The sequence below is a fragment of the Pogoniulus pusillus genome, chromosome 3, assembly GCF_015220805.1.
Source record: "Pogoniulus pusillus isolate bPogPus1 chromosome 3, bPogPus1.pri, whole genome shotgun sequence".
NCBI classification, from domain to species: Eukaryota; Metazoa; Chordata; class Aves; order Piciformes; family Lybiidae; genus Pogoniulus; species Pogoniulus pusillus.
Window position 1 is genome coordinate 7380705 of NC_087266.1, and position 16573 is coordinate 7397277.

Consider the following 16573-nt stretch of genomic DNA (forward strand, 5'->3'; position numbering starts at 1 on the left):
TCTGTCAGCATAGACTTAGTCATCAAGTATGGTATTTCTGAGGTGTGTGAGAAGGCTGTACTAAAATAGTCTGGGATTTCTGGGTATATTATATTGTAGGGTTTTATGTGTTTGTTCCATGATTGTGCATTTCAAAGTACTGTGGAGAGACAAATAAGGATGTCATTGTTACTCTTGAATATGCTTCTGTATGCCAGCTTGAGTCTCTGGGACAGACCATCAAGAAACTGCCGTCTGTTGGGACCCTGTAGCTGGAGATGCTGTGATGGTGGCGTATGATCGCATTATGTTGGACTATCTGTGAATATCACACAGAATCATAGAGCTGTCATGGCTGGAAGTGACCTCAAAGATCATCTGGTTCCAACCCCGCTGCCATGGGCTGGGACACCTCACACTAGATCAGGTTGCTCAGAGCTCCATCCAGCTTGGCCTTAGAAACTTCCAGGGATGGAGGCTTTACCACCTCCCTGAGCAACCCATTCCAGTGTCTCACCACCCTCATAGTGAAGAACTTTTTGCTAACATTCAATCTGAATCTACCCACTTCTAGTTTTGCTCCATACCCCCTAGTCTATCACTACTCAACATCCTAAAAAGTCCCTCACCAGTTTTCTTGTAGGCCCCCTTGTGATACTGGAAAGCCACAATAAATTCTTCTTGAAGCATTCTCTTCTCCAGACTGAACAGCCCCAACTCTCTGTCTACATAGGAGAGATGCTCCAGCCCTCTGATCATTCTTGTGGCCCTTCTCTGGACACATTCCAGTGTGTCTAGGTCTCTTCCTGTAATAGGGGCTCCAGAACTGGATGCAGTAGCCCAGGTGGGGTCTCACCAGACTTTTGGTATAGACACTATGAATACTGGGAACCAGCAGAAAACATTCAAGAGACTATTTATCAAGCAGGTGTAAATCTGTAATCTTAAGGTGGTACAGCTTTATAGTACAGTGCACGAATTTTAGGATGGAAGAAAAGACACTGAAAATTTTAATCAGACAATTCTAGAGGAATAAAAAATAGCCCTCTACATGTTTAAGGGCAAGCAAAGCAAATGGTGAAGTAGTCATGAAATGAGAGTGATGCCAGGATTGAAAGTATTTAGATCATAGAATCAACCAGGTTGGAAGAGACCTCCAAGATCATCCAATCCAACTTAGCACCCAGCCCTCTCCAGTCAACTAGACGATGGCACTAAGTGCCTCAGCCAGGCTTTTCTTCAACACCTCCAGGGATGGTGACTCCAGCACCTCCCTGGGTAGCCCATTCCAATGCCAATCACTCTCTCTGTGAAGAACTTCCTTCTAACATCCAGCCTATACTTCCCCCAGCACAACTTGAGACTGTGTCCCCTTGTTCTGTTGCTGGTTGCCTGGGAGAAGAGACCAACCCCACCTGGCTCCAGCCTCCCTTCAGGTAGTTGTAGACAGCAATGTGGATACTCTTCATTTCTTTCTTTTTTTTTTGGTTAGCTAGATGATATGGGAAAAAAAACCCCAAACCAAAACAACCCTACCCCCGGATGGTTGTCCTCATATAACATCTCACAAAGGAGAGAGGAAGTCACAGAGCAGGAGGCACATGCTTTTTCCTCAGACTATTGCAGGAACTGGCTTATGAAATGAAAAAAAAAAAAATCTAGAAGCCAGCTTTTATAGTCTCTGAAACCAGGGAGGGACCAGCTAACTGGAAAGCAACACATCTGAGTTAAACACATGAGAAGCAGATTGATGATTTGAACAACAGTGTCTTTCCAAACCCGTGTTACCTGAGAGCGTTTTGAGATTAAACTGCTCCAAAGTACTTAAAAATAATTTTTATAAAGCACTTAAGTTCTTTAAGAATTGATAAATAATTGAATGTAATTATGAAAGAAAGCTGACATCAGTCTGTAGGTCTGCCTGATGCTTGAATAATCTGAGGTATTTTCTAACTAGCTCAAATACTGAAGATTGTCTTGCTTTTAGTATGCACATGTGACTTAAAAGCCAAGGAAAGTTTTGTAACTTCAGTGATTTGCAGTGTATGCATTGTATAAACAATCAACACAGCGTTACTGATCATATTCCAACTTGCATTTTAAAGGTGCCAGACAGTCATGCCTGTAAGTGTCGCTGAACTCTACCTTCCTGTAGATTTGGCAAGGTGTTTGAATAATTGTGGTGTGTTTTTTTTGTGAGTAAAATTTGTTGTGATGTGCTTGATTTCAGTTGGATATTGTGTAGAAGGGAGACAGAGGTGATAGTGCTTTCTTTTTGAGTTTCCATTAATCAGTGCTGTATGTGTCGATCAATTTCACTAAAACTTGATGGAGAGGCAATGTTCTTAAAGGTGTACACCTTGTGCAGTTAGGGAATGATGGTTGATGGAGGAAGGGAAGAGAAAATAAATGATATACCCATGATAGAGGTGTTTTTTTAGCTTGCCCTGTAACCTGTCAGACTGTTTACATTGGTCAGTCAATTACCACATTCATTAAGTCAAACCATCCTTTGTGAGTGATGCCTCCTGTGGAATTTGTAGTTCAGGGACATGGGTGAAGTCAGGGGAAACTGAAGGTGAAGCTCAGGTTATTGCGGTTGGATGATGATTACTTGTAGGCGTTACATGACACATTATTAAGATAATCAAGCCTGACTGGTGCCTCTGATCGTGGGAAAGATTGTTTTGGAGTCTCATGTTCTTTTTCTGCAGGAGCATGTTGATAGCCTAAAAGGTCTTGCTGTTAGTCTTAGTTACTAGACTGTATAGCTGGTGTAGAATGAAGATGTTGGAAGTGAATGTGTTCTTAACATGGTAAAGATGGAATAGATCAATTTTGATTTTTTTTTTTTAGTTCTATAGGGCTTAAAATATATGAAGACAAAAATAGAAAAAGAAGAGGACCTCAGTAGTGCTCTTCCATAAACTGATGGTATCCTGAGTCTGGTGGGCTGATTTTTTGTCATCATTTTCACATTGAGAAATCAAAATGCAGTTGTATGAATTAGTGCTAGGAAGTATTTTTCCTGTCTCTTTATTTTTACTGAATAGGCTTTGCTTTGTTTTTAATACTTTAAACAAAATGCAGCAGCTCTGCATTTTGATTAAATCATTAGTAATGATTCTTCTAGTGACTAGTGGATTGCTCCAGTAGTGTGAGAATTTGATTTTAGGGATGTTCTTCCAGCTTTCTTCCATTTTGTATGTAAAATGTCTAAAATCCACATTTCTACCTTCTACTCTAATTTCTGTTCACATGAAAAGAGTCTTAGACATGCAGTAGCCTATCTTTTATGATTTTTCCATTTATGCTAAATATAATTGCATAGAATTCTTAGAAATTAGTTACAATTCTTCGTATATATGAATATTTTCTGTCTATTTCAAGATCACAGAATTGCAAAAGGACCTCCAGAGATCAAGTCCAACCTCCCTGTTAAGGCAGGATCCCCTAGGGTAGTTCACTAAGGAACGCATCCAGGCAGGTTTTGAAAGTCTTCAGAGAAGGAGACTCCACAACCTCTCAGTGCAGCCTGTTCCAGTGCTCTGTCACCCTCACTGTAAAGAAGTTTCTCCTCACGTTGATGTGAAACCTATGTTCCAGTTTGTAGCCATTGCTCCTTGTCTTATTGCTGCTGACCACTGAAAAGAGGCTGGCCCTATCCACTTCACACCCACCCCTGACATATTTGTATACAGTGGTGAGATCATCTTTCAGTCTTCTCTTCTCCACACTAAGCAGCCCCAACTTTCTCAGTCTGTCTTCGTAGGGAAATGCTCTAGTCCTCCAGTCATCCTCATGGCTCTCTGCTGGACTGTTTGCAGCAGGTCCCTGTCTCCCTCAAACTGGGAAGCCCCAAACTGGACCCAGTACTGATACCTGGAGAACACCATTGGCTACAGGCTTCCAGCTTGATTCTGTGATATTGATGACAACTCTCTAACCTCTGTCGTGGAGCCAGTTTTCAGTCCACCTCACAGACCAGCCATCTATGCCACATCTCTTGAGCTTATCTATGAGTATGTTGTGTGAGATGATATCAAAAGTCTTGCTGAAGTCAAGGCAGATGACATCTAAGATGCCAGTGGCCAAAGTGTTTTAATCAAAGTTAAATCAGAACTTGTTTTAAGCTGTAGGGGAAAAGGGGCAATTACCATTGAAGAGTACATCTATGGTCAGTTTACATTGGATTGATAAACAGGGGAACAAATCTTCCAGTCTGGGCCAGGTGATCATAAAAAATGATCAGCTTTTTAGTGAGTTGTTCTGGTGTTTGCATATTCAAGGATGTTGGAGGGCAGGTTTGTGGTTATGTCTTTGGCTGTGATGTCTGTCATTAATTAATCTGTCTGTTTGCTCCCTTTGTTTATAAGTAATGAAGGTGTGTTGTGGCCTTCAAAGGCCTCCTAACACTGCCAGATCTGCATTTAAAGCATAATTGAGTTTTGAGTTTCAAGTTTTAAACAGTTCTGTGCAGAAGTGAGTGAAGAAGGTGTTTTGTTTTTCTTTTTTTTAGCAAGTCAAAGTCTTTTTGCTTTCAGTTTTGCCACAGGTGATGATGGGATCCTTGACTATGCTGAATCCATCTTCAGGTGTGGGAAGGGAATCATCTTTCCCTTGTGCTTGACTTAACTTATTCAAGAGGCTTTGCCTGTCCACATTCTTGGTACCTAAGTAATCATGCTTGAGGCCAGAAATATTTTTCCTGGAAGTCAGGTTGGCAGGCATTTAATGCCTTCCCTTACTCCTGTATATGCATGGGGCACAAATGTCACACAAGGACAGTCAATGTATATTTCATCAAATCAATTTCTCACTTAAAGGTGTAATTAAAGAGTAATATATTTGTCTTTTCTGACCATAGCATGCAAAAGCTTGGTCCCTTGAGGACTGGAGTGTTATGATCTATATAACTTTCATCCAGATGCATGTATAGCTTACCCTTATTATAATACACAGACTGTTGTTTAATGGTTTCTTCTGGGCTGTATGTAGGAGAGGATTGAAATTTTGTCTTATGGGTTTGCAAGTCACCAAAGAAGTACAAATAGGCAGTTAAAAGTATTGAAACATCTTTTAATGCCTGCATTAAGGTATTTGAATGCTTGAAAATATTCTGACTACTTATTTCTTAACATTTTAACATATCTGAATCTTTTTAGAATTAAATCTGTTTGTGTCTTTTTTTCCCTGAAACATTCTGTTATTTTTTTTCATAGTTCTGCTGCTTATATTTTTAATTACAAAATACATAGAATGCCTTTTTTTTTTCCTTCTTCCTTTTTTTACCACCTGAATCCTTTGTCTTTCTTCAAACTGCCATTCATGTGTTTCTTCTCCTTTCTTCTGTTTTTTTCTTCAGACTGTTGGACTAAATGGAATTTGTGTATGTGAATAGAAGGAAATTGGGAAGTTCTGAAAACTTTGGCAGTGCATTATTTGTTTTAAATTCCGTTTTGCTCGTAGTCGTTGAATGCTTGGGCATCTAAAAAAGTACTTCTTAGGGGAGGCTGGGAATGACAGGATTTATTAGGTGAGTATATTAGAAACGAGAATATAAAAATGTTAGCTAAATTAGATTCACGTTTCTGGCTTGAGCTCTGCTGCTTTTGAGAGAAGAAAGTTAAAACAGCAAATAGGACTGCAGAGGCTGTGACAGGCAAACAGCTCAGCTGCTTGTTGTCGATTGTGGATAGTAAGTACTGAAGTCTCTGTTTAATGCTTACAAAGGCCAAATAAAGACTGCATCTGTAAACTCTGCTGCTGCTTAAAGTTTCTTTTTAGTGAATAAAGCAGTTTAAGAAAACTTTGTGGTGAGAGGAAAATGTCAGTTTGTTTTTGAAATGTGGACTTCCTTTATTACTTTCCAAGTATTACAGAATCACAGAATGCCAGGTTGGAAGGGATCCCAAGGGTCATCTGGTCCAAACAGTTCTTATAAGAACTGGTTTACTCTACACTGATTGAAATGCTTAATTATTGATAGGGTTTGAATTTTTATTGATGAATAAATACATCTTTAATGTTAGGTAAATGTATCAAACCTGGATATTGTTTACCTGCAGAGAGTAAATCTGCTTGAGAAGTGGCATTACCTGTTACACTTTAAATATTTAGTCAGTGAGAAGCATACTGGTTTTCATGATACAGTTTTTATGATCTGTTGGATAGGTGGTGGACATTGAATACATTAAAAATTTTACTCCATTTGTAGTCTGTTCTGTAGAGGGATGTGTGTACAGGGTAAGATTCTGATCTTTTGTCATGTTTTAATGGATGATGTACAGTATACGTGTAAAGGAGAAGTGAAAGTCATGAACTGGAATGGAATATGGTGCAGTCAATGATAGTTCTTAATATCTGTGAAACTTTATTCCACAGTCATACTTATTTCATTTTTTGTTTTTAAAGGAAATTTGATGCTCTTTGGGGAGGGGTTGTCTTGGATAAATGTACGTTCCTCTGAAGGGTGGAGTTGCTCATAAGCCTTTATCCCAGTGAGTTGTGTAGTGCTTCTCATATCCTAAGGCCAGGTTGTTGGATGCCTTGAAAATAAGAGATTTTAAGAGGTGATTGGGTGTTTTATGGAAAGCCAGGGTAGGAACTTGCAGCAGATTATTCCTAAGCCACTGTTAGAGAGGCTGGAGTGTTTTTCAGCCTCAGATAGGTAAGGCTGCATTGCTGTGTTGTCCCAGGAAGTCGTCATGATGGGTGAAATCTGGGTTATAATCCACTGACATTCTGTGGGGTCTGCTCTCCCTGATTCCAGGCATTTTTCTGGGGACTCTTTTCTTTCTTGGGGAGAGGTACAGACAGGAGAAACACTGTGACTCCAGAAATAGATAGAGCACTGAATGTGGATTGTGCTTCTCTTTCTCACGAAATCATGGTCTTAGACTGGTGCAAGGAGTATGTTACTCCTGATCTCTGAACTATGGCTAAACCTCTGTGTTAGGTGGTGAGGCAGGGCAGCCCGTACAGCATGGGATTTAGGGGAGGCAGCATTGAGTCAAGGCTGCATATAGCAGCAAACACAGCCTTATCTCGCACAGCAGTGCTCCACTGTTTCACTCATGCTGGACTGTCTTACTGTTCCTATTGCATATCTGATACTTTTGTCTGAGGAAACAAAGTTTCACTCTTGACATGTAAGATGTGCGTTCTTAAAACACAACGCCTACATTATGTTGTTTCAGATGTTCCTGACCTTTGTACAATAGGGTAGAAATAGCTGAGGAGGTAGCAATTAATGATCTGGTGTTTAGACAGTGGTAAGACTTTCCTTCCATGGAAGGATTATCTGGATTGTATTATTGCCTAATCTGTTATGGTTTAAGCCTTCTTGATACTGAAGTAATGAGTAAATTTGTTTGCAGAAGTTTGCTCTGTGTGTATTCCTCCTTAATCCTTAGTTGAAGCTTCATTTTGGATGAAAAAATTGGCACAACTTTCCTGTGGTTTGCTTTGGCAGAATCCTCAGTGTGTCTTTGACTCTAAAACATCCATTTGTTATTTGTTACGAGTGGACAGTGTTTCAGAGGAGCAGCTCCTTCTCCCATGGTTTTGAATTGGGGAACTGAGACTTTTAGAAGTGTTGCCAACATCAATTTGACAGAGTATCTTTCATTATTCTGATCAGCACCAGCAGTATGAAGGTCACTGCATATGGAACTTCTCTAGTTCTAAGCACTGACTGAAAAACTCTTGCCAGATCTGAGACTTCCTGGGAGATCAGATGATAACACTATTCAAAAGACAAAATAATAAAATCTGTTTCATGGGGTCATAAGAGCAAACAGGTTGGAGGCACCTTAGGAGGATTTGTGGTCCCAGTCCCCTGCTGAAAGCAAGGCCAGTTGGATGAGATTGCTTGGAATGTTTTCTTGGTGAGTTTTGGAAATCTTTAGTGATGGAGGGTCCACACTTGCTTTGGGCAACCTGCTCCAATATTCAGCCACCCTCAACTGAAATGGTTTCTTCCTGGGGTCTGATCTGAGTTTCTCAAAATTGAACTTTTCTGTTGCCTCTTGTCTTACCTCTGAGAAGTGCCTGGTTCTCTGCACCTTCCCATTCTGCCCACAGAATTTGGGCAATAAAGTTTGAGGGCCTTCAGTCGTTTAATGTATGTCCTGCATTTTATAAGGAACTAAACTGATCAAAAAGAGCATGTGTATTTTAGACCCAGCTTGATTTCTGCAGTAGGCATTTTTAAAGCTAATGTACCATTTCTGTAATTGGTCAGGAATGTGGTGTTCTTCCAGCAGATAGTTGACATTTTTTGGTAAGACTTGTAGTTGGTTAATTGGAATATAAAACCTTTAGAAACGCATCATCTCTTCATAGACACAGTTTAAGCCCTGTATTTGAATTACTTTAGTGATGTTCTGACCTGGGTTATGAAATAGTTGAATTGTCTAGAAGACAAAACTTAGTGTAAATTTATTGCACTTGAAAGTTCTGGTATCTTGCAGACCACATTTCTGATTATTATGGCCAACAGTAACAAGGTAATAAAATTCCTCCTATACTTCCCATTTAGAATTGCTTGATGTATTTCCTGGTATAAATATTGTAACAGCTGGAACAAGTTCAAAGAAAATCTTTATGGTATTGTTCATAAACCCAGCAAATTTAAGAGGCTTTGATTTACTATTTAAATGGGCATATCTTGTTTTCCTTTTTTAGATTTTTTTTTTCTTTGTACAAAAAAAGATTCTAACTGAATTAAAGTTTGTCCCCCCTCCTTTTTTTTTTGTTTTCTTTCCTCCTCCTTCAGATTGCAGCTATTCTCAGGAAACGAAAACTTGACTATTATTTGTACAAAATGCTACCTGAGATCTTGCAATCAACTTCCTTTCTGACAGCAAATGGGACCTTGTATATTGCTTGCTTTTGCATTCTAAGGTTGGTATACTGTCCTAAAAGTGAAATGTAATAGGAAAGCTGGTTTTGTGCATCTTTCCAATGTATGTAATAATTTGTCTTTTTATAATAATAGGCTTGTTTGTAATGGATTGGAGTAAGACAACAACTGTGCCATCAGCTTGATTTCTGGTCTTACTACTTGAATATAAGCCTTAGGGTTTTATTTATTTTCTTTTTTTCCTTCATGCTTTTGTATGTTTTTAAGTCAGTAAACAAGTCAATGTTTTCACTTTGCTGCCTTTTCTCTGGTTTGCTGAATCAAAACAACATTGTTGCAGGAAAATCTGAAGGGGAACTGAGAAGGCCTAATATTTATGCTCTAGAAGGAACCGATGTAATTTGATTTTGGTCTCTGTTTTCCTGATGTGATGACTTCTATCCTAATGTTTATCCAGTCATCCAAGTTTGTACTTTCTTATTTGTGGTCATAAATGAAAGAGATCCCAGCATAGCTTCTGGAGGTCTCAAATGCCAGAAGCTGTGCTGGGATCTGAAAACCCCAGGAAAATGATGTATAATTTGCTCTGGAAAATAAGGATAAATGCCACTTCTGTATTCTGAGCTGTTTCTAGTGTATATTTCAATCAACTGTCAGGATAGTTAAACATTCCTGCTTATAAATATGATGATGTTCTAGATCTAAATGCATGTACTGTTAGAGATGTTATACATAGACATGTAAAGCCTATAGTAGCCATGAAATTTGGAAACTTTTCTGACAGTGTACTCAACTTCCCCTCTAGCAAAACCCATTAACCCATTATGTCCTACTTTTAGATGGTTAGAGTTCTCTAAACTTTGCTTCAAAGCTGAGGGAGAAGTCTATGAAGAGGAGTTGGCTGAGGAGCCATGGAATGCTTAAGTAAATCTTTTCCAGAGTTCAAAGTGAATCTTTAAGTTATGCGGCCTAAAGAATAGGAATCTGTTGTATGTTGATGTGTCATTGCTCCTCTGAGCTATACAGTAGTCTTCCTTATCTTGACATATACTTGCAGTACCTTATTTCAGTGCTGTAGTTAGATATTATTCTCTAAATTAAGCTGGTGTGGTTTTAAGTTATACTGTTTTTAGCAGTTCCTCTAACAGAGATTATTAGCCATGTAGCTATCTATGACTATGCCAGTGCTAATAAATGAGGTAGGTAAGAGATTAATGTCATACTCTGATGCCAGCTGGTATGGTATTGCTTTCAGCTGTGTGGAGCATAGCTTTCTAAAGCTGTTTTGACCTCCAGAGCTGCATGCCCAGATGCAAACTGGGTAGTGAAAATGATATCTAGTCCATGTACTCTCCAAGTCCCACTGAAGCAATCTTTGGGTTGATCCAGCTCAAAATCATGCAAGGGATGACTCTGACAATGTAATGTGACAATGTGAATACACGTGAATGCTTACCCTACTGTTCCTATAGCTGTGCAGCAGAGTTTCTGCTGGTAAGGTCCCTGCAGACAGCCCACCACCTGCATTTGCAGGACTCACCAGTGAAAAATGTCAGGCTGTTGGCTAGGGCCCTGATTGGAGCTGGTGGACTAAAGTCACTGCTAGAGGTAAGAGAAGAAAGTGTTTAGGCAGCCTTATGCATTGTGGCCACTGAAGTAAATAAATACACTATTGTAAAGAGTATTATGCAGATTTTCTGAGCAGAATAAAATTCAGAGCATAAGTATTGTAATAAATAGGATATGTAAGAGCTACTAAGTGATATTTATGATAATCATGTTATCCATTGTTTTCTGGAGAGTCACTGTCGTGGTTTGAGCCCACCCAGCTGGCCACAAATCACCACCTAGCCACTCACTCCTGCCATCCTCTGGTGGGATGGAGAGGAGAAAACAGAACAATAAAAGGCTCAAAGTTTGAGACAAAGGACAAGAAGGGCTCACTCACCAGTTATGGTCATGGGCAAAAGAGCTGAGAAAACAAAATCTGTTTACAATATCACAGTATAATCAGGGTTGGAAGAGACCTCACAGATCATCAAGTCCAACCCTTCACCACAGAGTTTAATTTAAGTAAAACCACCACCAATTCATCAACTGAATCAGAGCAGGCCAGTAATAAATAAATGTAACTTCTTCCTAGACCCATCTCTGCAACCTGCTCCTTGCCAGCAGTGTGGCGATGTAGGGAATGGGGTTGTGCTCAGTCCTTTTCTATTCCATGTTGTTTCTGTTGCTCCTTCCTCTTCAGAGGAGAAATGCCTCACAGTCCTTCCCTGCTGCAACATGGCATCCCTCCCATGAGAAAGTCCTTCATAGGATCATAGAATCAACCAGGTTGGAAGAGACCTCCAAGATCATCCAGTCTTTTCCAGCTAGCATGGCTGTCTTCCATGAGCTTCAGTCCTCCCAACAATGGATTGCCCCAGTGCTGGCCTCCCTCTGAGTAAGACTTCTTTGGGATCAGTCCCTCATTTCAGCATGGTGTCATCTATAGGCTGCAGACAGGATTCTTGCCCTACCATAGATCTTTAAGGACTGCTGTCTTCTCATGGGCTAGAGGGAAGTGGCTATTCCAGTGTGCCTCTCCTCATCCTGTCTCACTAATCTGTGTCCACATCGTTGTCTCTGCCACATCCCACTCTCCAAAACAAAGGAATCCCAATGCAAAAGGACCTGACCAACATGTTTTCCCCTCTTAAATGTGTTACTACAGAGGTGTTGATTGGCTCAAGTAGTGCCAGAAGTGGGTCTGACTTGCAGCCAGGGGTGCTTCTCAGAGAAGCTTTTAGTCTGTTCTTCCACTACCAAAAACCCCAGGCACAGAACCAACAGTGATGCTTTTGAAATTTACTGGTGTCCTTTGGAGGATAAATATATCTGATAGTTATCTGATTGGGGTGTTCTATATGAATTCCTGAAGTTCAAAGCAAACGTTGTCAGGACTGCTTGCTAAGACTCTTCAGGAAGAAAGATTCTCTATCTTCCAGGACTTAGTAAATGGCAGATAATTAATATGTATGAAATAAACCAAGGGATGAAAAAAAATCAGTTTTCTTGATGGGAAGATGTTGCCTGCTGTGTCTTTTGTTTTGGATATACCTAAAGAATTTGAAAAAGAGATGAAGAGCAGTATGAAGTTACAGAAATCTAAAACCAGCTCTCATCCATTTCAGATATATCTGTTGATTTAAAATAAAATTTGATAGAGGAAAGTGCAAAGTAATGTACTGGGAGGAAAAAAGTCTTGTCCTTAGGCAGGGGTGGGCTCTAAACTAGCCACTATTAATCAGGAAGGTGTTTGAGAGTTGTCGTAGACAGGTTCTTTGAATAAATCAGTTCAGTACTTGAGTATGGTCAAGGAGCCAAGTAAGTTATTTGGCAAGAAAAGGAGAACAAGCCAGAAAGCTGTATAAATACATGACATCTTTACAAGTTAAGTACTATATGCTTTTTCCCCCCCTTTATTTTTAAAGAGCTTCTCCTAAGATTGCAATGTTGGCAAGTCCTTCACTTGGAATGCACTTAATATCAACACTGTCTTGCAGCTTGAGATGTATAAATGTGCTTTTCTCATCTGCTCTTGGGTGGGTGATGGAGGAGGGAAATGTGAGATATCACCCTATTTTTTTAACCAATTTCTGTGTGTGTGGGGTTATATTTGTGCTTTTTTAATGTTTTGGTCAAACTTGTATGATTTCTCTGTGAAACTGTACTCCTTTCAGTAGCCCCTGAGAGCATTGTATGTAATTTTCCAGCCCAGAATGCAATTTCTTACTGTTTATTTAAATCTGACAAAGAAATATCAGTGCTTGGTGTTCTGCATCGCTATGCCCTGAGTATTTCGGTCCCTGATTTGCAACCATGCAAAGAGATTGTTCGAAGCTGGACACCTGGTTGCTGTAGATCAGATTCTAGATAGAGGCAAGAGATGGGATGTGATAGATTTGCATGATAGGATGTGTGCTGCAGTTCTTGTAGCATTTTTGGTTGGAAGGAATGTTGTAGCGGGAGCAGCAGTAACTTAGTGGCAAAACTGTCCAGCAAACCCCATGCAGTTGATTAATCTTACTGTCATGGAGTTCTGATTAAAGGCTTTTTAGCTGGATTTGCTAACTCCTATTTACCTGCACAGTTCCTGATTTGAGAGGAGCTGCTTTTTTATTTACATTTTTTGGTAGCACCAAGGAGGAGATGGGTTGGCAGGCAAATAGAATGTCCTAGTAAAAGTGACCAGTTCATCTGATTTTACCTTTACCAAAGTCTCAGTGAATCTTCAGCCACTGTGTGTACTGAAAATACATCTTAGTCATCCAGTAACAATTAAAAGACCTAAATATTTTCATAATTATCAGTGAAAAGTCTGACTTGTGCTAAAGTAGGTCTTTTTGATATTCTGGTAGTATTAGCTTCTTTTTGGCAAGGGAAAGCTACTATGATTGAAATGCTGCAAATACTATCAGGGATGTAGAAATTGAGGCAAGAAAGTGCAATTAAAATAATTTCAGGCATTGTTTAATATTCTCAGCCTATTGTAGGTGGGCAAAATTTCAAACCCATGTAACTCCAATATCAGCAGTGACTTAGGCTGTGGATAGACGTTCTCATTCTAGAAGGAATTACCAAGCGAATTGTTTTTCTCTCTTAAAAAAAAGGCGAAGTAGGGACTGTATATACAGACTGCTCTGTTGTCAGAGCTATGAGGGTGATGATCTCTCACAGATACATGACAGGCCAGCTGCAAGTTGTAATCTTTTCCCTGGTGAGACCCGGAAAACCACATCTGTCTGAGCTTCAGATGGAAGTGCTAGACTCCAGTGCTGACTCTAAGTGAAAGGTGTGGTTTTTAGGTTTTCAGGTCTTTGAAACACAAAATGTCATGAAGACATGGTTGTCTTAGTCTAGCAATTAGAATAGTAAAGCTTTATCTTACCTTGCTTAATTAGAGTCAGCCTTTGAGTTTTGGATACTGAGGAATTAGATGCATAACCTGAAAGAACTTAATATTTCTCATTCCATTTTCTAACCATAGACCACATGAAAATAACCATACAAATAATAACTAAAGCTTATTTTCATTTCCTTTCCCAGAAGTTTAAATGTTTCACTTACTGATTGGACATTTTAATTTCCACTGGGATTTATTATGTAAAAGATGTTATTGTCATTTCCAAAACCTTATCGAACCAAACACGTAGGCATCCGTAGTGGGATTCTGAGCCATGCCAAAAGACCAAATTCCTGTTTCTTTCCCACAGAGCAGACATTTGTTGGGTTATTTAGCAGGTGTGTCCGGTAAGATGTGTTCATACTTATTAAGATATTTAAAATGGCTTCTCTGAAACTTCATGCAGTAATTGCTTTCCAAGAGAGTCCTAATAATGAACTTTAACTCCTGCAGCATTTGGCATTGTCATCCTGAGAAATTATCCTTTTGCAGCCGTGGGAATGAGCAGCGTGTGTAATTGCCATTACATCACTTGCTGCTGATACACTGGCTCTCTTTTCACTGCTGAGCATAAGCTGGAATTGCTCACTGGTTATGTTATTTCTGCAGGACAAGTATGAAATTAGGCTGATCATTCCTTTTATAGCAAGGATGAAAGTGGGCCATCAGGTGGTATTGATCATTTTGTTCTCTCTTTTGTGTTGTCAACACGAAATTTGATCTAGGAAAATTTCACTTTCTACCATGTATCCATTTACCATTTTGTTTGTTGTATTTTGTTCACCGTGGTTTTTGGAAAGGTGGATTTCATTGTTAACAGTTTTATTATCATGCTACCGACTTCCAATTGCTTCTGTGATCAGCCTCAATTAGTTTGAAGGTGCAGATCACCTCCAGGTTGATAACACTGTCTGATGTGCGGTTTGTTTTCCCTCCTTTAACAGCAACCAGTTTATAGAAATATTCTCTTAGATGTTCTCATTTTTGTAGCTATTATTTTTTTTTAAACTGTTATTGGTGGAGGAGTTTTGATACTTCAAAATGTACAGATTCTTGTAAAATGTGGGAACTTTCCCACCTTAGTAGAACTGGGATGTCACTGTGGCTTCCAGTTGTAATGCAGAGATTGATTCCTTGAGTTACTGAGACTGGTGTACTGTTACAGCATGAGGTGACTATCTCTGGAATGTAGTGTATATTATAATAATTTGATTTAATTTCTGGCTGACCTGATTGTGTCCTTAGTTTCCACAAGGCACATCCTCCAGAAGATGTATTTGGTCAAGTAACAGTGAAAGGAGCAACTATGAGTTCTTTGAGAAGAGATTTCTGTAATTGATACCTGCAACTTCTCAGAAACATCTCTGAAAAGCATTGCTTTATTTGAAGCAAAGTAATTCTTTAAATGAAATGAATACATTAATGAGGTATTTCAGGTGTTGAATGTCTATGAGGGAACTCAGAGGGAACCCCTCAGAGAAGTATCTTAACTGTGAAAACAGAATGTTTAGTATTTATTGGTTAATGTAGATAGACAAAATTAATAAAGCATGTATAGTTGTATGGTAATGGGAAAATATGTTGTTGTACATGAATACTTCAGTTGCTTTAGATGTAACATGTGTACAAATTACATTTTCAGGAAGATACTTGGAAAATTCTATTTTTGGTCCCCTGGCTTTGGTGCTGCATTACCTGCCTCTTATATGGCTATTCTCATCGAAAGGAAAAGCAGGTATGGTTTGTGTTTATAGATTTTCAATTTTATACAGTAATATTTCTTGTTTTGGTCATTTGGTGGTTGACATCTGACAACTCAATGTTTTTGTTTCAGAATGCTGGAAATGTAGGTCATCTGGAGTAGTTTCTTTTGCAACCATAGATTTAAATCTAGAAAACTATGGTTTCTTGCTCGTGGTTTGCTTTGGATTTCCTGATGAGCAGGACTTGCTGATGGCTTCAGTTAATGTGACAATAATTAAGATAGAGGGGTAAAAAGATGTTGTGGAAAAAACAGACTGGAAGAGTTGAAGTAATCCAGATTGGGCAAAGAGTAATGATACAGAAAGCAAAGCTTCTCATGTAAGGAGAGGTGCTGAAGTTCAGCTATCAATGGAAGGTTTGTTACAAAGGCGTAAAGAGTGGTGAAGAAAGCTCTGAGTCATCCAAGGATAGCTGAAACATGCTGTTAGTTGTGTCCATGAAAGATGGCAGGTGAAATCCAAGGTTGTAAGATTTGTAATTTTTTGAAATCCAGTTTGTATTGGTATTTTCTGTCAAAAGTGAAAGTTATAATGCTCAATTACTTCAGTGTGGAACGAGGGCCTTAAGTCATCTACTCAATAGACTTTATTCAAAGTAGAAAAGGTGTCAAGAGTAATGTCAGGGATTACTCTTTAAAAGATGATGAGGGAGTTTAGTTCTAGAGATACTGTGAACATGGTTTTGGTTACTGTGAATATCTAAAACTTCCTTGAGCAGCCATTTGGAAGTAACTGGAAATGCATATGCATCATGTCAGGCCCTGTTCCTGAACTTTGGTCATGGAGTAAGCAAAACCCAACCCCAGTTTTACACAAGATTGTCAAAGTTCTGTCCCTTTAAAAGAATTCAGTATCCATTGTTTTTGAACACTGAGACATTCAGGAAAGGTGGAAGAAAATAATCATAATAAAATTATTAAGGAAGTTAATTATCTTTTGAATGTCCTTTCTAGCTTACTAATTTTCATCTTACTGCAGTGACTTCCTAAAAGGGTGGCTACATTTTGATAGAACTTT

The 16573-nt window shown here is 39.1% G+C and overlaps 1 protein-coding gene across 5 annotated transcripts in view; it reads left to right on the forward strand.

The window, feature by feature from the left end:
* TMEM135 (transmembrane protein 135) overlaps nt 1-16573 on the forward strand; it is a 217105-nt gene that overhangs the window by 5743 nt on the left and 194789 nt on the right. For 2 of the 5 annotated variants that reach the window (XM_064169659.1, XM_064169648.1), the window contains exon 2: nt 15436-15528. In XM_064169659.1, the coding sequence (XP_064025729.1) occupies nt 15436-15528 (93 nt within the window). Of the gene's footprint in view, nt 1-5400; nt 5516-8758; nt 8887-11096; nt 11292-15435; nt 15529-16573 lie in introns of those variants that run through there. The other 3 variants (XM_064169670.1, XM_064169680.1, XM_064169637.1) reach the window with 3 other exon arrangements.